The sequence below is a fragment of the Vidua macroura genome, chromosome Z, assembly GCF_024509145.1.
Source record: "Vidua macroura isolate BioBank_ID:100142 chromosome Z, ASM2450914v1, whole genome shotgun sequence".
Lineage (NCBI taxonomy): Eukaryota > Metazoa > Chordata > Aves > Passeriformes > Viduidae > Vidua > Vidua macroura.
Window position 1 is genome coordinate 23,359,171 of NC_071611.1, and position 27,367 is coordinate 23,386,537.

At 35.8% G+C, this 27,367-nt stretch overlaps 1 protein-coding gene across 4 annotated transcripts in view; it reads left to right on the plus strand.

The window, feature by feature from the left end:
* Positions 1–27,367, plus strand: part of RFX3 (regulatory factor X3) — a 105,630-nt gene that overhangs the window by 52,360 nt on the left and 25,903 nt on the right. For all 4 annotated transcript variants that reach the window (XM_054004339.1, XM_054004342.1, XM_054004340.1 and 1 more), the window contains 2 exons: positions 7,685–7,782; positions 17,075–17,333. In XM_054004339.1, the coding sequence (XP_053860314.1) occupies positions 7,685–7,782; positions 17,075–17,333 (357 nt within the window). The remainder of the gene's footprint in view (positions 1–7,684; positions 7,783–17,074; positions 17,334–27,367) is intronic.

The window sequence follows — 27,367 nt, forward strand, 5'->3', positions numbered from 1 at the left end:
TTGGATGTCCAAGTAAGTACAAAACAAATGTAAATATGAAAAGCACTGTTCTTTGCATCTCTAGACCTGAATGCGTGCAGATATATTCACAGTGTCATGAAAGTTTTTGTGATATGACAGTCAATAACTCATAATGTAAATTTGCCAGAGAAGGAAGAAGATTTGTGTAGCAGCCAGCACAATGCGCTGTTGTGTTACATGAGGTGGTTACTCCTATGCAGCACCCATGAGCTTTAGAAGAAAAAAGGCAGAAAAAAATGGGGAGCTAAAAAGGAAAAGTATGGAGGTAGAAAATGGAGATTCAGTGTGAAAGCCATGATGACTGTCTAGGACTTTTCCAGAAAACATAGAAATTAACTGTCCATGTGATGGGTATTCTGGATGACATTTGTTTTTCATCAAAATCTGACTTCCCATTTTCCAAATCAGTAATATGAGAACTAGACATTTTTTATTAAACAGTGCCATTAATTTCTGTGCTGGTGGAGCACTTCTCTCTAAATTAAACTCTTCAGCATTTGTTAAGTTCTTAAATTCCAGTGCATTTTTACATATGTGTTTCACACTCTCATACATTTCACTTATATTTTTTCCTGTTGTGTAGACTCAGTTTGTAGTGCCGTGTAGTTCCACTGTTATAGTACGATGATTGAACTTAGCTAAATTTTGTAGGGGATTTGTTTATAACTTTTTTGTAAGATTTCTGAGTGAAAGACTATTTTCCTTTGTGAAATACAATCTGGATTATTATTTGATTTAGATCTTCTTTCATAATGACAGATGTTAATACATGTCATTTATATGACTTGCTCCTTGCTATTTCTGTATTTCACTTTTTCAGATACAAGATAGCAGTTTGGTAGTGCTACATGGTTGCTTATTTTCCGCATATCAGATGTACATACAATGGTCTAATATTACCTACTGAATTTGTGAAGTCCTGGTCAGTGCTGAAAACTGGTAACCAGTTAGTGCCATGTGGGATACTTTATAGCAGTTCTAGTATTTTTATTGATTGAACTGTAAGGTCAGGTTCTATGCATTTGTGTTCTACTCTTACAGAAAAATGGAGAATGAGCAGAACTTTAGTATTTCTAAACTTTGTTTTTGCAAAGTTTCTACCTTTTTGAAAACTTCTAGGATAGAATTGGCTCCTTGTTTGTTGACTGGAGCTGCCTGCTGAAGGGATCTCAGGCCCGGCAGTTGAAGTCTCTGCATTGAGAGTGTAACTGCAAGAGTCTCATGAATGGTCAGACTGGGAGTTTTCCTTAACATATTTTCTCACATAAATTATGCATTAATCTTTGTCACCAACTGTCTATATCTTTTCTAAAGTAATGCTAGTTGTCCATTAATAATGTTACACATGTGTCAAAACATAGAAGCCAAGGATGAGATTGGGTTTTTCCTTCTTTGATTATACCTTAGTAAGAACAGCAAACAGTATTTTTGTTACCCTATCTGAGTGTGCAAAACTGTTCCTCATCACCTGTACATACATCTCCTTTAGTACTGCTACTTCTGAGTATCACCTTGTATTGAATACACCATCATTATATTGGATTGCTTTTCCCTGTGGACATAATAAATTATACTTTTCAGACTGTCTCTTAACACGGTCTGTATAATCAGCATAGTGTTTGAGAAAAGAAATGTAAAGGAACAGGGGTTAAAGATCCAACAAGAGTGTTCAGAAGTCCAATGCAGACAGTATTGCAGTGGTTGAAACACATATGTATGGGAGATATGTGTAGAGAGAGATGATTAGATTATGGAAGTAGTGAGGAGAAAGGGAAGAGTGAAAATGTGAATATGGTATGCCAAATGTGATGAAGAATGTAGGTGGGATAGGTAATTTCAATTTCAGAGTTAAAAAAAAAAAAGGAATAGCAAATATAAAAACAATCACTGTGTTGAGGAAATTGCAGGTATGATCTGTCCTGAGGAATTACCTGTGTATATACCTGTGTATAGATTGCATTGGCCTAAAGTATAGGCCAATTTGTACAAAGGCCTCTGTGTACCTTTAGTAGAAGTAAGTCAAATTGCCTGAAGAAAATTAGGAGAAAGAGCCATTGTAATGCCTATTATAATAAAGACATTCTTTTGATGGCAGAGGGAGGACTTATTATTTCTGTACATTCAAAGTTACCAATGTTGAAAGCTGGAGAGAAGGTTTTAAGCAAGAGTATATAAAATATGGTTTCTTTTTTCCTATGATTTATAATGGACATGCTTAATGATTTCAGCTGTATCCAAATTATGTCTGAATATTCAATTTTTGATTATATTTTCTTGTGAATATACATTGCTAAAAACAATGGGACACTTCTGGGATTTTGTTAAATTCAAGGATACTCTAACATGAGTATCCATGTATAGAGAACAATTCAGTGCAAGCTGAAACTTCCATATCATGATTTGCAGTAATTTATTACTACTTTCTAGTGAATAATGCAATTTTAGATGAATTTGTTTTTTAATTAATATTAAATGTATAGTATTTCATTTTTCTAGGGAGGTTCTGTTTCCCAAGTTCTATTCCTGTATGTACACCATATTTAAATGACATTGCCTGAATGCATTAATTTTTGGTTGATTTCATGGCATCATGTTTCTTATATGCACAAAAAAATTTACATTTTTTTAAATGAAATATTTTTGCCCTGAAGAAGAGCAAGCTGAATAAGTGGAAGGGCAGACTAGGAGCCTTTTCTCTTCAGCTGTGTTAATACTCAAGCATCCTGTCTTTTGAAAAAACAGTCAACAGATGAGTAACTTTTACTATTTCCAGCTAAAACAAATCCCTAATTTCCATATAGCTGGTATTAATATGCAGCTCATAAAAGTCTGCTGTAATACTCCGAGAGTAGGAACAATAAAGGTACCATTTATGAAAACCTGGATTTTTCCTCCTGCAGAAGTGGCTCTAGTGGCAACTGGTTTCATGCAACACAGCAGAAGTCACTGTTGAGAGGGGATAGAGGGGAATAAGAAGCAAAAAGCAACAACAGTAAGACCAAAAAAGTGGGAGTGTAATTAAATTCTGTTTAAATAGCCTAAGAAATTCTCTTAGTCTTCTGTTTCCTTGAATACAGGGATTTTTCATTAATATTGCTTTTTCAACAGGCAGTCTTCAGCTCAGTACAGTAAGCTTCTAAGGATTCAAAATTAAATTCACTTTTGAGTTTATGCCATGTGATATGGAAGTATTGGAGAAATAAAACTAAAATTAAGCTATTTCATAAACCTATATCCATGCATCTGAAGTTGGGCAAAGCATTTCTTCACAGTCATGGTGGCCATCGCATTTACAAAGCATTCTATCATTCATTAACTGGAGATGCAGACTTCTGCTAATCAAAGTTGCTCCTAATGCAAAATCATGTTTAGCATATGAAACACATAATCATGAGCTGACATTAGCCATTATATAAATATGAATGTGCTTAGAATATTACAGCATGTGCTATTTATATGTTATTTGCCAAAGGTAATCCATACTAATGAAGGAAAAAAATATTTTTATCTCCAAGGACAGAAAATGTTTTCACATCCAAGCTGTTTGCAAAGACACCGTGGATAATTATAAGTTCTTTTTAAAATGGAATTTAAAAACCCTTATATATATATATTGCTCTGTTGTTCTAGTCTTTGCTTAGTATTTTGAACAGAAGCACTTTTTATTGGAAATCAGCATTCACTCTTACATTTTGATTCATGCTTCAGTGTAATTTCAGCATTTATGCACTTAATTTTTGTTGACAAATTTTCATAGATAAAATATAACTTAGTCCCTCATTTGTTCCTCTGAGGTAGTATAATTAAGAATACAATTTATTTTTGCCTTTTTTCTTCTTCTTCAGCTAGTAAATATAACTACACATGTATATTGAAATAAGTTTCATTTACCTCTTGTCCTGCAACATTTCAGCTGCTTGCTTCTAATCCTATTCCAGTTTTTTATTTCAGGCTAGAGTCACAGAAGCAAGAGGAATGAAAGGTCTAGTATTGCTATACAAGTTTGTTAATTTTCTGTTTTCCAGCCAGAAAATTATGAAAACTACCATGGCTATTTCACCAGTCCACCCTAGAACATAATTTTTGAACTTGCATACTGTTGCTGTTTAATAAATATTTTATTGTGTTTTCTATTTTGAGCCCATTTCAATTAATTATTGGAGTATTTTTTAATACCAGAAGGCCATTTAGTTTTAGGCCTTTGGAAAACACTGCGAGAATAGTCAGCAATTTCGACTCTGCCCCAAGAACTATGTGACATAGCTGATAGCACTCCTTTAACAGCTTAATAAAAGGTGAAAAGATAATGGTAAATAAAACAGATGTGAAGAAAAAAGCCACCTTTTTCATATTTTCCACAATTTTTCATGGTGTTTTGTTTCCTCATAACCAACTTCTCTCAAATAATTGTGTGCTCATAGAATGTAAATATACATATCTAATTTCTTTCTGTTGAATATTAAAAAGAAGATTCAGAGGCAGTAGATTTAATTCTCATTAAAGCATTAAAAATGAAATAAAATAGGACATAAAATTGGTATTGGAAATATCATACAACAAAGACTTTCATCATGGCAGAGGTTTCATATACATGGCCATCCTAAAGGCTCCTTACTTATTTTATTTGTCATAGCTTGACAGGAAAAATATTTGCCTCTAACCTTCCCCACCCTAAAGTTCTTAGTACATTGCAATACCATGTAGTGACTACAGCTTCCTTTGGCAGGATAATGAATTTAACTATAGCAGTACTGAGTTTCAGAGAAGCTGAAGCAAAGTTTTTTTGTAAACTTTTTATATTACTGTATTGAAAAAAAATAATTCAGTGTCCCTCTTTGTATTGAACTTCAGTGTTAAAGGAAAAATATTTTGATTTTCAAAAGTAGGTAAAATGTTTAATAGCACTGTAGCATATCCATTCTTAAATGTTGGTTTAAAAAATAAATTACTTTCTATGCATAAACAGTCCTGATGTTTCTAGTAGAACTACATGTTAGGCTATTAGAGAACTTACATTAAAACTGCTGGAAAATTGAAATTAAGCAATGAAAATTGTAATTTTAATAGATTTTGGTATTTTGTTTCATGGCAAATTAAATTTTTGTTGTCCTTACTCCATATTAGAAGATAAACACATTTTGGATTTTTTCAGTTTCCTATCCAATAGACAGCAAACGTTGATGCACTGTGTACACCCTTTGTCCCTGCAGTGTCGTCTCAGTTCTGACAGAAAGATCTTGCACTGTGCTGAATCTGATGCTTTTGAAATGGGTAGCAGCTTGTATTCAAGAATAATGTGAGGATATAATAATGCCTAATATAGAAGGGGAAGTGACCTCTCTGTTTTAATGCTGTGTTTGTACACAACGTAGAGTTCCATTTTACCAGTGTATGCAGGTTGTAGGGAGAAAACCATGTCTCCTTTATTAACAGCAAAATAGCATGGGTTATTTTTAATAGGAACTAAGCCATATTCAGTGTGTTTGAATAGGGAACAAAGTGCTTTTTGGGAGTAGTTGGGTGAGAACATGGAATTGATACTGACAACAGCATCATTTCCACAGTGTTTCCCCAGCTGTGCTACTGAGAGAGAAAATGAGGCATATCCATTACATGTCAGGTGACAAGCTACTGGTTTTAAGAACAAAGCCCATTTTCAAGATGTTTTCTCACAGTATAGGTCAAGTAGATCAGTTTGGTGTTCTGTAATAGACTGATCAACAATGACTCCCCTTCTCCCGTTGATTGAAGGTCATAGAATTGACTCACCCAAAAGGAAGAAATATGCCTACATTTAAACTTAAAAAATATCACAGTAAGTTGCATATGTGTTTCACAATAAAACATATACGTATTTTGGCCAATTATTGCATGAGTGGGTCGTTTTGTCAGAGTTTGGCAGATCTGAATTTTGAGGGGTACAGATTAATAACAAACTTGCAGGTCTTTCTTGCAGTGGTTTGGATCAAGCCCATTCCATGAAATTGTGATTTGAATTAATTTAAGTTGTGAAGTCAAAAGCGATGGAAATAGAAATAATTTCATTTTGGAAGACATTTGCACTATACAGCCATTTTTATTTTTTAATTCAAAGAATTTTCTAAGGTCTTAGTAATGTGCATCATTTTGATTAGAGTTTTTTGTTATTACTTTGAGAACTGAACCTTTCTGTTAAATAAATGAATATTGTTAGGAGAAGAAATGTACACACTTGGCCTTAATAATTAAGCAGACAAGTTCAACGTATACTTTTTGAAGTTGAGAAATTGTATTTCAGGTGTATTTCTCAATTTATGTAATGATTCATGGGGGAAATCATAAAAGTTTGGATTTTAATAGGTATCTTAGCCATCATGTTCTGTCTTATTGGACAGAAGCATTTGATTTTTCATCATGGTAATATAGCTGCATTCTAAACTTTGGCTGTTTTCTCTCTTTTTCAGACTTTGGGTTTTATTGTCAACTTAAGGGAATGTTTCTGTAAAAATCTAGATTTTTGTTTCAAAGTCAGAGTCAATGTTATGGAAAAGTAGGAAATGTGCTTATCTGCAGAACTTTTTAAAACACAACACAGGTGAAAGTATTAGATAAGAATATTTTTAAAGAGCTCTTGGAGTGGGTTCATCAAATGCATGAAACCCAGACTGATCTGGGACTATGGTGTTTGCAGTCACTAGAACCAAATGGTTTAGATTGAAGTAGCCTTATAACAATAAATATGAGAAAAATTGTCACCTGATGTTAAATCTATTTGCTGAATAAGTGCATTGATACTTTCTTGATTCAATTCCTTGGTTAAAATTGTGTCAATCTGTGAAGTCTCAGTAAGTCCTTTAGCATGCTTTAGATTCTGGACTGCTCCTGGACCAAAATATGGCTTCTCTGAAAGCTGGAAGGTGTAAAAGATTAAATTCTTCATCTTTACTGCAGCAGAAGACAAAAAGTTAGGATTGGAGAGAAAATTTGCATAACCTGAAACATTCCTACAATAATGTATTAATCAAAGGAGTTGCTAAGTCCTTAGCGATACATGTGAAGATAATCCATGCCTTACTGCCTCATGTTGTTTAGTTTATTGAAGTAAAACCAGGCTGTGTTGGAGTTTTTAACAGCTGATAATATTCTGGGAAAGGGGTTACTCAAACTGGGGTTTTTGACTCATAACTGTATACCACCAAAAAAAAAAATTGTATCACTGTAATTTAACTCCAGTTAAACAAGAGCTAAAGCATCTTAATGAGATCATTTATTTCTAAACTTACTGCAACGTATTTGAGCTATGATTTTAAAGCTTGTACTATTTACTACTTAAACAGAATAAGAAAAAGCATAAATGTAATGAAATGATACTTTCTTCTGTAGTAAAGGCAATTCTTCAGCTTGGCACAAACCAAAGTTACACTTCATCTCATCTTTGTGCTCTCCAGTTACACCTTTGGCACTGAAGATCTGTATGAGTGTGCATCTTCAGTATTAGCGCTCTGTTCACCAAACTTACTGCATAAATATTGCGTAAGAACAGAAATTTTCTTTGCTAGTGCTGTGATATACCTTTAGTAATTTTGAGAACTGAGATGTCCCAAATTATTTAGAAGCCACTAGGTGCACTGGAGCACTGGTATTTCTTTATGATATCCTGAACTTCTGGTTTCCTTGTTTTCAGGTACAGCAAGTACAGACTGTGCAACAGGTACAGCATGTCTACCCAGCCCAGGTTCAGTATGTGGAGGGAAGTGACACAGTCTACACTAATGGAGCTATGTAAGTTGGAAAATGGTCAGAATTTCCATGTTCATTAAAATGTGAAGTTAAATACATATTTTCAGTTAGATTCTATCAACTACTGTATATTAATTTAGAAAGAAAAATTATTCAATTACAGTTATTCCAGTGTCAAAATAGCTTTTTGGATGAAAATGTGAATTCACACTATTTGTTTTTATTAAGGCAGAAGTTTTGTGTAAGTACAATTCTTGTGATTGTTTTAGTTGCACCGTGTATGGCATAGTGTTGTTTGAAAAAGTATCTTCTAGTTCATGGGTACATTCTGTCTGAAAGACATATTGTATAACTTCTATCCTCAGGACAAAAGGTAGGGCCTTCTGTCTTCCTGACCGCAATCCTAGTGGCAAATGATAGAAAGGTGCAGCAGCTGTAGTTGCTATCTAAAGAAAGTAGTAATATAATTGCATTTGTGTGTTTCATAAAATGAGATCAGTTTTTTTTTTTTTTTTCCCAAAGGAATGAGGAAAAGCAGAGGAAGGAAATTAACAGTCTCATTTGCTGCTTCTTTAACATTTTTTTTCACATGATTGTATATTTCCTGCTTTCCTGAACAAGGTTTTTCATCATCAAGTTTCTTTCTTCAATACCCAAGCTAAAAAAGACTAAAAAAAAAAATCTAGATTTGATCTGACCTCTGGACATTACCTAGTTAATAACAGGCTTAGAGCAGCACCACCTTTACAGCTGGCTCAAACTTCAAAGTAGACTGTGTTACTTGGAAAGGAGCTTCTCAGTGTCATTTCTTCATTTACCATTTTTGCTTTCTAACTGGCTTTATTAAGAAGTACAATTTAGAAAGCTTTTTGATTGTCTGAAAATACTTATTTATTGATGGTAATACAAAAGCAGTTCAAAAGAGCAATATTACTTGGATTTAGAGATTTAGGATGCTAACACTGACAGTGTTCTTTGGTAATTTCTACTAGCACATTTTGATTTATCATTTTTTTGTGTAGTGTCGTCTCTGGTTTTTTTCTTACTTGTACATGCTAAACAATGTATTTTAAATATGCATTCGACTTCTCTGTTGTACTGATTTTGTCTGGGATAGATTAATCTTCTTCCTAGTAGCTAGTATGCAGCTGTGTTTCAGACTTGTGCTACAAATGGTGTTGATACCATGTACTATTGTCACGGTTTGACACTGGCGCAATGCCAGCGCCCCCATGAAAATACACCTTCCCAAAATAAATGATGTGAGATGTGACCAGGAATAGAGCAGAGCAGGCCCAAGCTTAATAACAAAGGAAAAAAACTTTATTAAACTACTACTACTATGAAAGACACACTAAATTCAGGATGAAGAGCCTCTAAAACACTCCTCCTCTCCCCACCCAATTTCTAAAAAAAAAACCACCATGAAACATCACCTGCGATTCCTGATCAAGTTGTCACCCTTCAGATAATCAATACTCAGTCCATCAAGGGAGAGAGGAGTCTCTCTTGCACCATAGACCCCCCCGCCAAGAAATACAGTTGCCACCCTTCTGTGTTTTCATGTCACACATGGCAACCGCCCGGAGAAAATCTGCCAGTGTGACACTCTCCTTTCCATGTCACAGTGCTCTCACCACCGTGCATGGACAGACTGCTCATAGGGCTCCTTTAAGGATGCTTTGCCATGGATGCAAAGAGACAACAGTTCAGCTTCTCATCTTGGGACTACAGTCCCCCTCTATTTTCTTCCTCCCCTGGGGCCAAGGGTCCAAGAACAGAGATCTTCTTCTTCCTGAAGACACAGGGCATCACCACACCCTCCTCAGCTTTTCTCTGTTCTTGCCGTTCCTGTGTTGGTAGTTGCTGAAGCAGGTCTCTTGGCTCACCATTGTATTCCCCTAAAAATGCAGTCTCTGTTGCAGGAGATTTTGGTTTAGTTTATGGCTAACAAGAAAAGTCTAGCTAAAAGCTACTCCATCATCTCCTCCTACCTAAAAATTTCTTCTTCTAACACCTCAAGTCCCAGAATGTCTCTCTTCTACTTTAAATCGAGGAGGAGTAATATTTTACAAAGCCTTCATTTCCCAGGATAGGGTTCAAAGTTCAGACTCCCCAGATGGCTGAAATCTCTACCCAGAACTTAACTCCCATGCTGGGTACCTTCCCCCCTGCTTCTCCTCTGCTGGCAAATTCCAGGTACTGTTAAACTCTCTATCTCTTTCCCTCTGAGTGGGGGAACAAAGGCATCTCTGTTTCTCTCCACCCTTCCATCCGCAGGAGCTGGCTCGGTTCCAGTCCTTCAGCCCCTGGCCTACCTCTCCCAGGCCGCATGGCTTCCCCTCCCCCACACAGCCTGTGGCTGGGCAGGGGACAATCTGCACCAAAGAGACAGTTCCCCTGGGAGTTCTTGCTTTTAACCCCCTGTGTTCTCAGAGGCATGTCCATGCCTTCAGTGGTCAGTCCAAATGCTAATATCCAACCCCGACCACTGATTGGTTTGACAACCAACTTCTTAAAAAATTCACTTCTGTGTCAAACCACAACAACTGTGAAGAAAGTAACTCCACCCCAGCCAAAGTCAGCACACACGTAGAGCAGCATAAAGTCATTGTGACCATGATAGAACCTATAAGCCTCCAAAAGAGGTCATTCTTAAATATGCTGTTTTTCAAGTTTATCTTTTCATTCATTACTTTTAAGTTCTTATGTATGCTGTTGGGACTTTTGGCAGTGTATAAGAAGTGTGCTACACTACTTACTACAGTCCAAGGGAAAAACAGAAGCAGATGTGACTGATTGCTTGGTATGAACCTTCAGGTTTCCGTTTTTTTATTGTATTTCTGTGTCTGAATCTCTCTGTGAGTTGCTGCAAAATCAGTCAATAGGATATAAAAGAGGAAAGCTCTTCTTAGCATGTGAGCCAAATCTAGATTGTTTTTCCCTCCTACAAAGAAGATCTTACCTATGTTGTTGTGAGCAGCAATGTAATGGACAAGCAACTTGTTGTTCAATCCTTACAGGAAGATTAGCCTTTCTAAAGATAGTAATTTGATAGACGGAGAATGGACCCAGTCTGTGTTTCTACTCAGACTTTTCAAAGATTCTATATAGTGAAGCACATTTCCCATATGCTTTTATACACCAGGTTTTGAGTAGTCTTCCTATGATTATATGTTTGATATATTTTATGATAAATCAAAATCTTAATTCTAACTCAAAATCAGATATAGGATTGTTCTGTAATCTATCAAGCAACAGTACTGCTCTGGCAACGGAATAAGAAGTCTGAATACCATAGTTAGGCTGAAGCCATTAATTCATATGAGAATCTCTGGAATAATTTGTCTCAGCATGACTGATGAAAGACATTGCCTTCTACTCTGCTCTCATGAGACCTCACTTGGAGTGCTGTGTTCAGTTCTGGGGTCCTCAGCAGTTAGAAAGACATGGACCTGTTAGAGCAGGTCCAGAAGAGGTACACAAAGATGACCAGAGGACTGGAGCACCTCTCTTACGAGGACAGATGAGGACAGATTGAGAGGCTTTATTGTAGCCTTCCATTACTTAAGGCTTACAAAAAAGGCGGGAGAGGAACTTCTTTTACAGGCAGATAATGATAGGCTAAAGGGGCAATGGTTTTAAACTAAAAGAGGAGAGATTTAGATTAGGTGAGACAGATATTATAAAGAAATTCTTGGCTTAGAGTGTGGCAAAGAAGGTTGTCCAAAGAAATTGTGGATGCTGCATCCCTGGCAGTGTTCAAGACCAGGTTGGATGGAGCTTTGAGTAACCTGGATTAATGGAAGGTATCACTGCCCATGGTGGGGGTAGTTGGATTAGAAGATCCTTAAGGTCCCTTCTGACCCAAACCATTCTACAATTCTGTGAAAGAATTATCCTTTATTTTAAAATACAGCACTTGCAAACTAGCAATGATTTATATCCATATACAGTGGCAACAAAGGATGCAGTTACAAAATATATATCAGGAAAAAGTTGCCTAATTATTTGCATTATAAAACTAAAATGTCTGTCAGGTTTTACAGTCTTTGTCAAATGTAATTGTTGTATTCCTATAATACAATTCTTCCCACACATTTTATATCATGATTTGTCTCCATTTAAAAGTTATTTGGTTTTATTATAATTGGAGGCAATATAATTATACAAGCAGTATAGCCCACAACTTGTCACATACGTTGTATGATATGAGAATATTTGAATTACGTTATCTACATTTGTCTCTAGTTAACAACAGTTTTGCGCTTCAAGCATGTCACTATCCTAAAACAAAAGTGCATTGTTGTTGCAGTGGCATGTACAGGCTTACCTGGCTGTTCAGAATATATTAAGATTATTATTGCTGCACCTATGTTAAGAAGTCAATTGGTTCCGCATACTAGACCTGAGCTTTCTTCTTACAGTTTATAACAGATGAATAAAATGTAGCCATTTACCTGGTAGTTCTGATGCAGGAAAGAGGGTTTTAATTGCTGGGATTGTGCAAGGATTGATATTGCTGTTGGATCCAAACCGCATTCTTCACCAACTTGTTGTGGTGTTTATGTTGGCAAAGTGCACCATTTATGCAAACCCAAGAATTTACTATTAGCCTAATTGAAATCTTAATGGTTAAATAATTATTATAAATATAGTTAAAATTGTTATCTTTCTACTAGTTACTAGTATTTATCCCTTTTTCTCTGACATTATCCTTTTCCTTTTACTACTCTTATGTATACTAAGTTGAATGGCTCCTGTCTGAGTTAGAGACAGTTACAGCAATTTGCCACTATCACAGGCGTTATGTGTGAACAGTGTATGGTGGTAAGGCTGGCACAGTGTGTCCACTTGCAGCTATTTTTGTGTTCTAGCACAGTCTATACCTTGTCCGTTATTCACTGGTTTCCATTTCCATAGTTTGTCTGAATTTGTTTTATGTGGTCTGTTTTTGCCAGAATGGATACTTCTTGAATACTGTTATGCCAGCTCAGGGGTCTCTTTGCTACAGTGTTGATCTAGGATCACGGATTGTTTACCCTGTACAGAATAGCTATTTGACATTAACGTCTGTTAGAGCAATGCCTCATCATTTTAATTATAGGTTTCATACCACACAATCATAGAAAGCTAAGATAAAATATAAACGGATTAAGTAACATTTATCTAATTGTTCATTAATCTCTGCTAGAACAGAACTCTTAGAAAGAGAAGCCTAGACAAAGAGAGCCTGACAAGCCCAACTCCTGAGGTCTTGCAGATTTAGTATGTACCCTTTGACATGTTCTTAACAGTGGCAATACTGTATTTCTTGGACTATAGGTCTGCTGTACTGCATCAGAATTTTAGAAATTTGTAATTAATGTTTCCTTAATTGTCTAAATTGCAGATCCTGAGAATAAAATTTATAGAATTGCACCTTTGTTTTCATTTGCTATATTCCCTGGCTTGCAGAGTTTTCTGTAGCTGTGCATTGTGTGTGCTTTTATTGCTTTGCTTCCACGTGGAAAATGGTCCTAGACTGAGTGTTGAGGATCTCAGTTCTTTTTTATGACTAATAAATGCTTCTGTATTATAATTAAATAGCTGTATCATATTTTATTGTGACAGTCTCAGGGTGTATGGCACTTCCTTTTCTTCCCTTTGCTTAGGAGATATCACCTCCAGAATCTGGCTATGGTAAGGCCTTCCCTCAGTGTTAGACGAAGGATTTTTTCTCTTTAGTTTCTGTGAAGCTCTCTATTAGCTTAAGGACCACAGAATTATCCTAAAAACTTAACAGAGTTTGAGGATATTGTTCTGACATGAAAGAATTTCTTCGTTTGGAGGTTTTCTAAGATTGAACACTCATACATAGTAGTCAGTGGATTGGATATTCATGTAGAATCTGGTCATAGGTGCAGATGGAAATAAATTATTTCCAGTGTGTGCATGTGCACACTGAAAACTAAGGAAGGACAAGAAAAAGTTTGCTCTTTCTGTGCCATTATTTTTATTTTTCTCAATTTTTCAGAATGTCAGTATCTTTGAAGAGACAGAAGTATCTGTAAAAGTTGGGCTCAGTAACATTATATTAGAGTCTGCAGTGTAGGATAAGACATTGCAATTGATTTGCATGGTCATGCTGGGGCTTACTGCATGTAGAAATTAATTATTTTCTGTTTTCACGTGTAAAAAAGTATAACGTATTTGTGCTACAAGTGCTGTGGAGAAATAGAAGATCATTTCCTTATTTGAATTTATTTTCCTGTTTGCTGCAACTTTGTTTTAAAGGGTTGTGTTACCATGTGCAATGACCTTAAAACATTTAGGTCTGCTTTCTAAAAACATCATTTCTCAAAATTGCTTTCTAATTGCTTATCCAGCTGCATTTTTAATTTCCAGATTGAATAATTTTGGTTAAATTAAATCTCTCTTTGCTAAGTTGCAATTATTATTGCATGTAATAATAATAATTTCATCTCACTTTTAAGGACACAGTCGAACTCTGTTGTGAAAGGTTTGCTGAATCATCTCCAATGATCGGGTGTTCTAGAAAACCTGGTTGGTTTTTGGACCAAATAGAAGGGTGTGTTTATTTTGGAGTCAGACTGATTGATGTGTTCCATTGATACACTGATACAGAGTGCTATTATAAGCAGAAATAGGTGCTCTGTTACAATCAGTCCTTATTTAGAGTCTATGTGTGATATAGGGGTCTACAGATGATACATATGATAAACAGATATATCTTAACAAGGTAAAAGCAAACAAATATTTCATCTTCTATTCCACAGCAAATCTGTGACTAAATTTTCTTCAAAATTTGAAACATTCTCTAGGATTTGTATTGCTTCTGATATTCAATTCTACTTTTGCAAGTGAGAGTTGTTCTCCTTGCATTTTTTGTACAGTATATTTCCTCTAGACATGTCTATTTTTGCTGTCAACAATGATCTTATCCTTTCATTACTTTCCTTACTGACAGGTGATACCAAGATTTTTCTTTACTCTTGTGATAGAAATTACAGTGTCAGTCACTTGGTGATCATTTCCATGAACTGTTTCATTTGAGCCTACATCACACCATTTCCCTACGTTTGTCCTCTGCTGCATAGCACTGTTCACAGATGTAAAGATAGAGGCAACATACAGTCTGCTAGTGGTTATTGTGCTTATCACAAGATGAATGACCTCAAAGTGCACCAAGGGACACTTTGGTTAGACATTAAGAAAAAATTTCTTCGCTGCAAAGGGTGATCAAGAAGTGGAACAGGCAATGTGGGGATGTGATGGAGCCACCATCCCTGGAAATGCTCACAAAACTTCTAGATGTGGCACATGGGGAGGTGATTTAGGGATGAAGATGGCAGCGTTTAGCAATATTTTATTCGCATCTTAACAACTCAGTAGATCTTTTCTAAGGTTCTAAGATAAACAATATCCCTACGGTATCAGAAGGTATCACCATGATACCTTGGCTTGAGAGAACGGATTAACCAGGACCTGCACAGTACCTCAATATATACATAGGTTATTGCAATGCAAAGATAACTGATTTTAACTTTCAAAAAAAAAGCTTAATAGATTAAATGTCTGTTTGACCATTAGTCCCTAAAAGAACTATTTTGCTTTGTTTTCAGCAGACTTCAATTAATTTCTTTTGGATTAGCTTCAAGGTTTTTTGCAGCTGATCTGAGGCTTTTGAAATACTCAAAATAAAATGGAAAGTGTTTAAATAGCTTAAAGAGAGGTAAGAGGGAATAAGGTAGTATGAGGTTGAGGTTTATGAAACATTTCAGATTTTGAAACTTAAGTTTGGAGGTTCTGGCAGTCTTGGCAGGGGAAAGGAGAAATTGTTGTATCCATAGTTATCAGAGCAAAAGTTCTGACTTTGGTTGTTGGTGGGGTACTATTGTGTTCTCAATTATTTAGAAGTAATGCTTTTCTGAAGGTAAAGAAGAATTTATAATTTCTGGGTCTGTTGTTTACTAATTAAGTAATGTTACATAAGTTTTCATAATTAAAAAAAAAAAACAACAGTAACTTGCCTTGACTTTTTCTCTATATTAATTTTAAAATAAATATTGTATACATAAAGGGGAAGAAAAGCCTGACTTCAGGTTTTTGCATACGTGTCTTGATCATCAGTTTATTGCATAAAACATGAGTGCTGCATCCACCTCTTCTGTTTCTGTACAAAAGTGTCTGGGGTTTTGTTGTTTGGTTGTTGTGGGTTTTTTAAACTTGTTTAGTTACGTGCTGTATAAATTGTTATTGCCTGTAGATTACAAGAAATGTTACAGAATTTTATGCTTAAATAAGAAAATTAATGGTTGGGTAAGCTGACTGATTTTTACTTGTTATCATGCTTGTCAACATACAAAGATCCAGTCTTTGAAATAATTAATTATATTTACTTCATAATTTTGTAATAAGTAGAGTTAAATATCAAATTTAGTTTGTGGGAACAAATACAGATTCAAAAATTATAAGTAGCTTATAACACATGAAGAATAATGATTCAAAATAAGTAAATAAGAACATGAAAGACATGATAGAAGGTTTCAGTAGCTGAGTAGTTTATCAGGGTGAAATGTTTAATGACATGTAAATGTTTCATACTTGATAATTATTTTTAAGATGTTACTGTTGCATTCTTTTAACTTCTCTAATATTTGCAATGGTTTTACAACTTGTAGTTCTGTTTGGCTTTATTTCTTAAAAGCTGTTTTTTATCATTACATGAATTCATGTCTAATTTTGAATTTGCCCTGTAAATATAACTGCATTTCCCAAAATACCAGCAGACTCAGATTTTCAAGCTTCAGGAAAGAGCTTCATTGAATTTAAAAACAATAGACAACAGAGGATTCTTGAACACTGGACTCTGTTAGCTGATATTTGTATGAATTGTTTGTAACTTTGCAAACTATACATTATGCAAAAAAGATAGCATCTGACTTGAAATTGAAATTCTATTGTCAAATTAAAAAAAAATGTCGATGCAGGCGGAGCTTTGTAGATTACTTTGCAATATATTAATAATTAGATTAGCTATATGTACCTACCTTCAATTTTTGTTTTTCCTTTCTCTCTTCCTCTTTGTGTAAGACTGACAGTTTTTCTATAATGTTCGGTGGATACTTGGCTTACCATTGACACTTGAGTTTGTTATTTAAATCTTTGACTTGATTAGCTGTTATTCTCTGAGGAGACAAGGACTACTTGCCAACCTTATTTGATTTGATTTTAGTTTTTGTAAATAAATTTCTAGAGTTATAACATTACCCTCAGCTAAATGAAATACAAATAATGTATTTTCCTTTTCTTTTATTTTCTTTTCTTGAAGCCGATCAGCAACTTATCCTTACACAGAAACCCAGATGTACAGTCAAAACACTGGGGGAAATTATTTTGATACTCAAGGAAGTTCTGCACAGGTGACAACAGTGGTCTCGTCTCATAGCATGGTGGGAACTGGAGGGATTCAGATGGGCGTAACAGGAGGACAACTCATTAGCAGCTCAGGAGGGACCTATCTGATTGGCAATTCAATGGAAAATTCTGGTCATACAGTGACTCACACAACGCGGGCCTCCCCAGCGACAGTAAGTATTTCAGACTGATGCAAAACCTTTGAGACTAGTCTCTTAGTCACTCAGAGGTTCTTGCAGACTGACACAGTTTTTGTGACAGAATGCATTGTGCTATTATGTTGTCAGAATAAGGACTACATAGTACTTTTTGTAAAAAAAGCACTATACATGTATAAGATCCAGGAGTAACAATACTGTGAAAACTTAATCATGAAGGCATACCTTTCCCTTGACAGCTTTTGAATAATTACATTTCATATGTTAAATTTAAACATTTTGTAATTTTTCTGAAATTACAAAATTACTTTTTCTGAAATTACTTTTTCTGAAGTAAGAAAAATACAGTGCTGTTGAGTGTAACTGTTAGATGTAAATGTTAAATAATGTAAGTTATAGATCAGTGTCTGTAACTTCCCTGCATTTAATCAGTTTGTTTGCCTGATATTAATATAGTTTTGCTAGCTTATTTTAAAAAATTTCCAATTGTTCATAATACTGAGTTATTAGTGAGTTATTATGTTTTAACACTTCATTCTTACTTATCTGTGGTATATCTCTAAATTGTGTTCAGATTAAAAGCTCTTGTGGGAACATCTGACAGTGCTATGGGAAGATGCATTCTGTTACAACAATGGTATAGAATATTGTGGTTACATAAACATGAGCATGGAGAACTTTACCTAAAATCTTACCCAATCAGCCTATATTTCAGTTAGGAAAATGGTTTATACTACTCTTACCTTTGCTGCCCTAAGGAGTACTTTTACCTCATGCCTCTGAGTATTCTTGTCTGCACGTAGAGATTTGGAAGTAATGGGAAAGAAAATTGTGAAACATAGGGTAGCAGCAGTTTAAAAATATAGAAAGCATCAGTAATAATACAGATTCATCAGTATTCAAAAAGGCAATTAAGTTAGGAGACTTAATTTTTAGAAACTAATGTAAAAGCCTTGGATAATTTAGATGATGTGAAAATTCTCTCCAATTTTAATCTTAAGGTGATTGGTATGGATAAATACAATTTTTGGTGCCATGCAAGAAATTATTACTTTATCCAAAAAACCCATGCAGTATTATTTCTTGAAAACAAAAATTGTGAAGAGTCATAATTCATTAATAGTGTAGCTATCCCACCTGAACATAGTGGTGGGATAGTAGAAGCTTTCATAGCAACATAGAAGCTTTCATAGCAACAGAGAATTTTATACTTGAGTTATAAAAAAGAGTGTATATTAACATTTGCCTGTATTTTGCATGACTTAATAGAAGAACAGAGTTTCTGAAAAAAGTGTCATTCCTCTTTCAGATTTCAGATGCTTAACTGACTGTGAAAACAATTGAGGCTTAAATGTATCCAGTAAACACAAATGAAGAGTAGTAGAGTTACTCTGAAGTATAAAATCCTAGAATTATATGAATGTCAGAACTCCACACCTTTAATTTTGCAAATTAAAAACCAGTTTGATTTTCTTATTGAAAATTAAAAGTAGAATTTGCCAATAATGAATGAAAGATAAAGTTCATGGCTTCAGCAGCATTTTTCTCTTTCTCTATGTGTCAGTAAAATAGCCTGTTTTAGTTGCTCAAAATAAATTCTATACTGCTGTATCAACCCACTGTTAAGAGTAGGGAAAAATACTGCTAGTTAAACAACAATTATTAAATTGCATCTTGGCACTAAAATAATTTCCTCTGTTTCTTAGGGTGTTATTTCTTCTGCATAATATAGTTCTCTAAGAATGATACATTAGAGTACATCAGAAGTACATTTCTTGTTAAGGAAGTGGGACATAACATGATTTTAGAAAATAATTTTAAGCTATGTGTGTTTCAGCTGAAACATACAAGAATTAATTGAAACACTAAAGGTTCAGTTTAAGCTCACTTGAAAGCACCATGTCTGTTTTAATTTTACTAGGGAGCATAACTAAACTGAATTGAAAAGAACAATGTAATACTTTAATTGAATTGTATCTTTGATAGATAGAGCTTGTTTCACTTGTGATCCTCATTTGATCTTTACCATCATAACTTTTTTCATTCTTGTGTAGAGGATATATTGGAGTGATCAAAATAACCTGTATCCAGACTGTTTTGCTAGAATAATATGCAGAAAATTTTTCCCAGTTTTTAATTAGTTTGGAGAATTTTCATATAGAGAAAAAGGATATAGAAATTAATAAGAATTTATTTATTAATATATGTGATCATCACAAGTTCTCTTTATTTTGCCATAGAGGTACTAGTTCTGTTTACTCTTTTCAGCTGATAACTTCACTTGTTTTGTCATTTATCACCCTCACTGATCAAATCATTACATTATCTAATCAGGAAATTATTGTATGAATGATGTTAACTCTTTCTGATACATTTAGCTTAAGTTAAAAGAAAGAAAGAAACAAGAGCTCAGGTTAAAAGTCAAATGTAAAAAGTAGGTAAATTTTATTAAATGTCTTTTAGATAAATTAAATTAAAAATCTAATTTACTCTTAAGCAGGTAAGCTATTTGTTTTATGCAGAATTCAATAAAAGACTTTTAAACTTAATTTTATTTTCACTTTTTTCTTTATGATTTAATGTAATTCTGAGTTCTGCTTCAGAATTTTAATAAAGAGATAATATTTTTGTTGTAATATTTAATTTGTTTTAATTTTCTGTCAAACATTAATACAAGAAAGCTGTACTTACTAAGCTACAGAATGCAGTAGCACTGCTTTTATAGCCAAAATATCAAGATTTATGCTCTCTCAAAACTATTCCAACATATATACAGTAAAGGTTTATGTTGGTATGCATGAATAACATTTGTTAGCTTTTTCTTTACTTTTTTCTTTTCCATTGATTTCATTGCTTCTTCCAATTATATCCCTTGCTGGCCTATTAAACTACTTTCTCTACATGCTAAAAAAGCTTTTTTCACAAAACCAGAAAGGCATTCAGATTATAAGAACTTCTATATAAGATGCTCAGTAGATAAACAGATTTACAAAATTATCATTTTCATGTGAGTATGTTTGTGGATTGGTCAAGAACGTATGTGACTGCATTGAAGAAGAATTGATTTGGCCTAGCTGGATGTCTATTTGAAATGAATTTGCATGTTGAAACCTGTATGAAAGAGTCATCCATTTGGTTTGCTGGCAGCTCTCATTAAGTAAGGAACATTTAGGAACTCTCCAAAAAATTAGATTGATTGCCCTGTTAATAATGAAATATAAATCACCTTCCATTTTTTCCCCCATATGTAAACACCTAAAGATTGTTGTTGTGATGAAAAAAGGAAATCTAATCACCATATTTCGTAATATCACAAGGTTAAAAAATTCTTACAGTTTCTAGTAATATATGTGTTGTTATGCTTATCAGTCAGTGAGAGCCTCCCATCTATTAGTCTTGTTTTCTAACAAGCTTTATGACTGATACTCAATTTACAGTTGTCATTCAGCCGTCACCACCAACCATAGGAGGTCTCCACTCATGCTGTTACAGAGATTCATCCTATTTCAGTGCAAATCTAAATCTGCATGAAAATAAAATCCAAGATTAATATGTATATAATGTATCACCACAAACGATTAATTCTGCTAGTAAACACAACGTGTAAAGGAATAACTTTAAAGGAAGGATGGTACCTGCTGAAAATATGTTGTAATTATTGGAGAGAAAACAACAAGAAGTAAGAAGGCCCAATGTAAATACCATATCCTGATAATATCATATCCTTCTAGTGGAAGTATTATAACTATTTCAGAAAAACTAGCAAATCTTACATAAGGGCATAAAGGTTATAATTTGGATTTAAGTTTGAGGTGAGATTTTATTTATTAATTTCCTTCTCTCTACAGGAGCTTTTTCCTCCTCCATTTCTTAACTTTTCTGGTAATTTTGATGTAGCTAAATCCATTTTAGCATAAAATAAAACATTTCTGATCAAATCAAAGATGCACAGATTTTCATGCAAAAAGGATTATTTGATCATTTTGTCTGACTTCATATACAGGCAAGATATTTACTTATCATTTCTGCAACTGAGTATAGTGACTTCTTTTGTGAAAAAAAGGTATCAGGTGGATTTTGTGCCTTGATAAATCTCCTGCTTTGACTTCTGCTTCAGACTATGGAGCATGATCATGGCTTCTCCCCCTCTCTTCCAGAGGTTTCAGTGTAGCAATGTCACCAAAATAAATTATGTATTTCTCTGTCCCTTTGAGTACCTTGCTGCTACACTGTAAAGTCTTGCACTGAGACTGTGCGATCTTCTCAAGACAAGGAATGTGGGGGGAAAGGGAGAATGATTGCTACTAAGGTCAGCCACACCTACCCCGACTAGATTCTGGCTTCGTCTGTCTATGCTCTTTGCTTCTCCTCTGATACAGGCTGGCCTCATTGGCTTTTAGTGTGTTTTCTCCATAAAAGCCCTGTAGCAATTATACAACAAATTTTGGCAATTTAATGTTGATTTCTGGTATTTTTTTTATCAAAAACTGAGTAGTTGGAAACTCGGTTTATTCCAATGTAGTATTCCAGTTTCTGATTTTAAAAGATTTTAAGAAACACAATTTTTTCATCATAAGATATCAAAAATAGGTATCTTTCAGTCCATGGGGAGAATTTGTGTTAATTCTTTTTTTTTTTTTTTGAAAATGCATAATAAACTGGATGCCAGGAGACTTGCCATGATGATGTTCTCAAAACAGTCTGGTTATCAATGGCATAGATGCATCACCTTTCTAAAGGACTACATATTTTCTTTTGATTAAATACACATCTGTCCTTATATGGCCACCCTCTCTTTCTAAGGCTGTCATGCCATAAATGTTTTCAAATTTGATTTTAATAGTAATCTGAGTTGAATTTTCTTTTTAGTTTCTATGTTTTGGTTCTCTGGTGTGAATAACTCTGATGTATTTACATGTGTTTTTCAGTGTTAGGTGGAATGTATATATTTTAAAAGTTTTTATGACAGTCTTGATGACAGATTTTTACATGGGATTTTTTGGTTTGTTTTCCAAATGGGGAGAAAATGACCACAGAGAAAAAGGTTTAGAATATGTTTAAAGAGGTATATAAGAGACACTAGGTATACAAATAACTGGATGATCTGGGGAAAAGATGGTAAATTAGTCAGTTTGACCCTATGCTGGACAACTTCTAGCAAAGAAGATAAACATAGAATCATAGATTGTTAAGAGTTGGAAGGGACATTAAAAATCATCTAGTCCAATGTCCTCTGCCACGGACAGGGACACCTCCCTCTAGATGAGGTTGCTCAAGACCTTATCCAGTCTGGCCTTGAACACCCCTGGGGTGGGGCAGCCACATCTTCTCTGGGCAGTCCGTTCCACTGTCTCACCACCCTCACAGTAAAGAATTTCTTCCTAATATCCAATCTTTTTTTCTCCCCTTTTGGTTTGTACCCATTACTCCTTGTTCTATCACTGCAGTTCCTGATTAAGGGTCTCCACCTTTGCTGCAGGCCCCCTTCAGGTCCTGGAAGTTGCTGTGAAGTCTCTACACAACTTTCTCTTCTCCAGGCAGAGCAGACCCAACTTCCTCAGTCTGTCCTCATAAGAAAAGTGCTCCAGTCCTGTTATCAACCTCATGCCCTTCCCTGGACTTGCTCCAACAGGTCCATGTTCCTCCTGTGCTGGGACCCCAGAGCTGATGCAGCACTGCAGGTGGGGTCTCAGCAGAGCAGAGGGGCAGAATCCCCTCCCTAGCCCTGCTGCTTTGGATGCAGCCCAGGACACATTTGGCCTTCTGGGCTGTGAATGTACATTACCAGCTGTTGTTGAGGTTTTCCTCAGCCATCACCCCCAAATCTTTCTCTGCAGGGCTGCTCTCACACTTCTCCACCCAATCTGTAGCCTGGGATTGCCATGACCCAAATGTAGGACCTTTCACTTGACATTATTGAATTTCATGAGATTTGCATCAGCCTGCCTGAATTGTGTCAAGGTCCCTTGGCACTTGGGCAGTAACATTACATTTGAAAATTTGGGAAGGAAAAGGTAATTGGATTTAACTCAAAGAATTTTTTATTTTTCCAGTCTGTGACTGCGAGGTGTGCTTTTTCTCTCAAACGACTCCATATGTTCTTTTAGAATTACTGCTGTATTCATTAGCCAGGATGCATGCCTTATGTACCTGTAGACTACTGGTAGTGTGCATTTGCAGCAGGTGTTTTGACCCATATCTGTTTTGTATATTAAACTTCCATATTTATAATTTAATTAGGGGAGTTTTTGGGAATAAAAAAGCCCTTCTTTTTCTTAGTTTTAAAGGCTTATCAGCATTCTTTTAAGGTCAACTTTATGTAAAATATTGCACTAATTTTGCATATTTTTCTTTTTTCTTCTTCTTCTGCATATTTACATTTCTTTCATTCTACAGACTTAAAGAAGTATCTTTCTGTTTGTCTTCATAGTATTTCAATATTTTGAACAAAATTTCACAGAACCTGTTTGCAGGTGTTGCTACAGTTTTTTCTGTTGTCTGGAATGCAGATCTTTTAAGTCTCCTAGCTGTACGGGCTACATTGCAGTTCTGCTCGTGTGGTCAATATAATTTCATTTTCAAGCTTGTTTCTTGTGGGCAAGCTTGAAAATGAAATGTCTGCCTAACACAGACAAGCTTGCAAACAAACTTCTGGCATAGGTTTTAGAAAACAATATGGCATACATGAATACTCTGTCCTGAAATAGCACTGAAAGCCAACATGAACCATGTATGCTTGTGGCATCCTAAAAGACTGAAATTGTCACATTTTCAAAAGGCTTGTGTCCATTGATCCTGTATTTTCAGATTCTTTCTGCCTTATTTAGGTAGCACAATTACCACAAGTACCCAGGACTTAGCTAGCTGTACCACCAAATCAGTCTTTCTTGTATACATATGATGAATTAGTAATTCCTTCATAATGGAGGATTGTGATGATAGCTGCTTTAGAATTTCTCTTCCTTTAAAGCCTGAAAGGGTGAACCTTTGGAAGTGGATAAAGGGCATTGTGAATGAGAGGGGCCTGTGGAAAAAGAGACAGTAGCAATCTTTTTTCAACATGTTGTGACAATATATTGAAAACTAAGATACCACCTGCCTGCCCTGCTGCTGGTGGAGAGTGATTTGCAAATGCAAACAGATGCAAACAAAAAAAAACCCAACTGTAGGCTACCCAGATTATTCACTAAACCTCAGGACTTCAATTTCTGCACATTGTTCGCTTTTTTTTGAACTCCTCAGAGCAACTTACAATAAACATTTTGTACTAATTGTTAAATTGTTAGTTGATCATGGAAATTGTTAGTTGAATCATATGGAAAAGCATTATTTCTTTCTTCTTCCTAAGAGGAAGGGAGTTTTTTGCAAAGTGGGTTTGGGATAGGTGTTTGCAATGTCTGTGCTATATGCATCTTAGATTATTATGTGTAATTTGTTTATCTAGTAACATGTTCATGAATACTGAGACATAACCTAGCAAAAACAGTCAATAACTTCCAAATCAGTAGATCATGTAAGGATTACATTATAGATGCACATACTGGGATCAAACAGCTTAAGTTTTTAACCCCAGGAGAATATCCTTATTCCTTAATGACTGTGTCAGAGTATAAGGCAGTGTTTTAACTCACTAACAAAGTAAATTGAAGAAATTCACAATTATTTTCTCATCTATAATGCTCTTAATTTAGTGACTGCCTATGTTTGTAACTGTACAAACTGATTAGTGTTCCTACATGTAGTGTAACATTTAACATAGTTTAGTTGGAATTGCAGTGGGAGTGATAGTGTACATGTCAGTTATCAGAACTTTTAAATAAATGTTTTTAGTCTTATTAAGACAAAAAAGGGGGAATGTATGACTGATCACATATTCAAATAAGTGAAATTCTTCTTATTTAACATATCAGATAAATATGTAGGAAGTTGTGCCTTGAATCTCTCACAGCTTACTGTTAAAAATGGAAGGGTATCAGTTTCCTTTTGTATTTACACAGAATATAACTTTAAATGTTAGAATTACTTTCATCTTTACACAAAATATCATAATAATATGCACTGTATTACCTGTGTAGTTATTCTGTGTTTGTGTTTAAGTGCTATTTGAATAGAGACATAATGTTCAGTTTTTCTACAGCCTAAATAAAAGTCCCTGATCAGAACTTAGAACCTAAAAGCTTGAAGGAATAGTTCCTTCATTTAGGAACAGATCTGTCACTTACAGAACTTTTTACTCAGATGGCTTCTATTTCCTGTACATTGGTGTTACACAGAGCCTCCTGAAAACCCAAACCCTTGGAATAACAGAGTAGAAGAAAATAAAATATTTCAACTGTGGGCGACCTACAAGAATAATTTAGCCCAACTGCTTCACTTCAGGGCCAACCCAAAGGTAAAGCAGGCTCTTAAGGGCTGTGTCCAAATGCCTCTTACACAGTGATAGGCTCAGGGCATCATCAGGCTTGACCACCCTCTCTATAAAGAAATGCTTCCTAATGGCAAGTCTGAACCTCCCTGGCCCAGCTTTGAACCATTCCCACTCATCCTGTCACTGGATCCCAGGGAGAAGAGATCAGCACCTCCCTCTCCACTTCCCCTCCTCAGGAAGCTGTAGAGAACAAGGAGGTTGCCCCTCAGCCTCCTTTACTCCAAACTAGACAAGCCCAAAGCCCTTAGCAGCTCCTCACAGGCCATGGTGTCCAGTCCTTCCACCACCTGTCTTGTCCTCCAGACACCTTTGAGGACCTTCCCATGGTTCTGAAATGGTGGAGCCCAGAGCTGCACCCAGCACTCGAGGGGAGGCCCTGCCCTAACGCTGGACACAGTGGGATGGTCACCTCTTTAGAGTGCCAAGGTTGCTGCAGCCACTATGGGTTTGCTGCAGCCAGGATGGGTTTGCTGCAGTCACTTTGGGTTTGCTGCAGCCAGGATGGGTTTGCTGCAGCCACAATGGGTTTGCTGCAGTCACTTTGGGTTTGCTGCACTCAGGATGGGGTTTGCTGCAGCCACTATGGGTTTGCTGCACTCAGGATGGGGTTTGCTGCACTCAGGATGGGGTTTGCTGCACTCAGGATGGGTTTGCTGCACTCAGGATGGGGTTTGCTGCACTCAGGATGGGGTTTGCTGCACTCAGGATGGGTTTGCTGCACTCACTGTGAGTTTGCTGCACTCACTATGGGTTTGCTGCAGCCAGGATGGGTTTGCTGCACTCAGGATGGGTTTGCTGCACTCCCTGTGGGTTTGCTGCACTCACTATGGGTTTGCTGCAGCCAGGATGGGTTTGCTGCAGCCAGGATGGGTTTGCTGCACTCACTATGGGTTTGCTGCCGTCCTGGCTGCCAGGGCACACTGCTGGCTGCCACAGAGCCTGCTGCCAACCAGCACCCCCAGAGCCCTCTCTGCAACCCCAGAGCTGCCCCTCTCCCAGTTTAGACTTGTGTCTGGCATTTCTCTATCCCAGGTGCAGAACCTGGCATTTTGACTTGTCATTTTCATGTCACTGATGATTGCCCAGTGCTCCACTCTATACAGATCCCTCTCTCTGCAAGGGCTTTTGTCACTCAGGAGAGTCAACAGCACCTCCCAGTTTGATAACACCAGCAAACTTAACTAATGATGCATTCAACTCCTGTATCCAGATCATGGTTAAAAATGAACAGAACTTGCCCTAGAACTGAGCCCTGTAGGGCACCAGTAGAGTAAAACAAGAAGCAGACATAAGTTTTTAGAAAGGGCAAGTGAATCACTTAGTGTCTAAGAAATCTGTATTCAAATCAATTATATTTTATGCTAAACAATAGTTAAAGAAGTAATTTTACAATCTGTATGCAACGAGGATTTCTGGGATTGTAGAGACATCTGTCAGATAAAGGAGAAAGTTCATTTTATCAAAATATCATCTAAAACTGGTGAACAAAATAATTAGTAGTGAAAACAATTTCTCTTTAAGCTTGTCCTAGTAGAATATATGGAGACTCATTTTAAATATAGATCCCATTTCTGAGCTTGGAAAAGTAATTAACATGTTTTAGTGGTAACCAGTGTTGCTT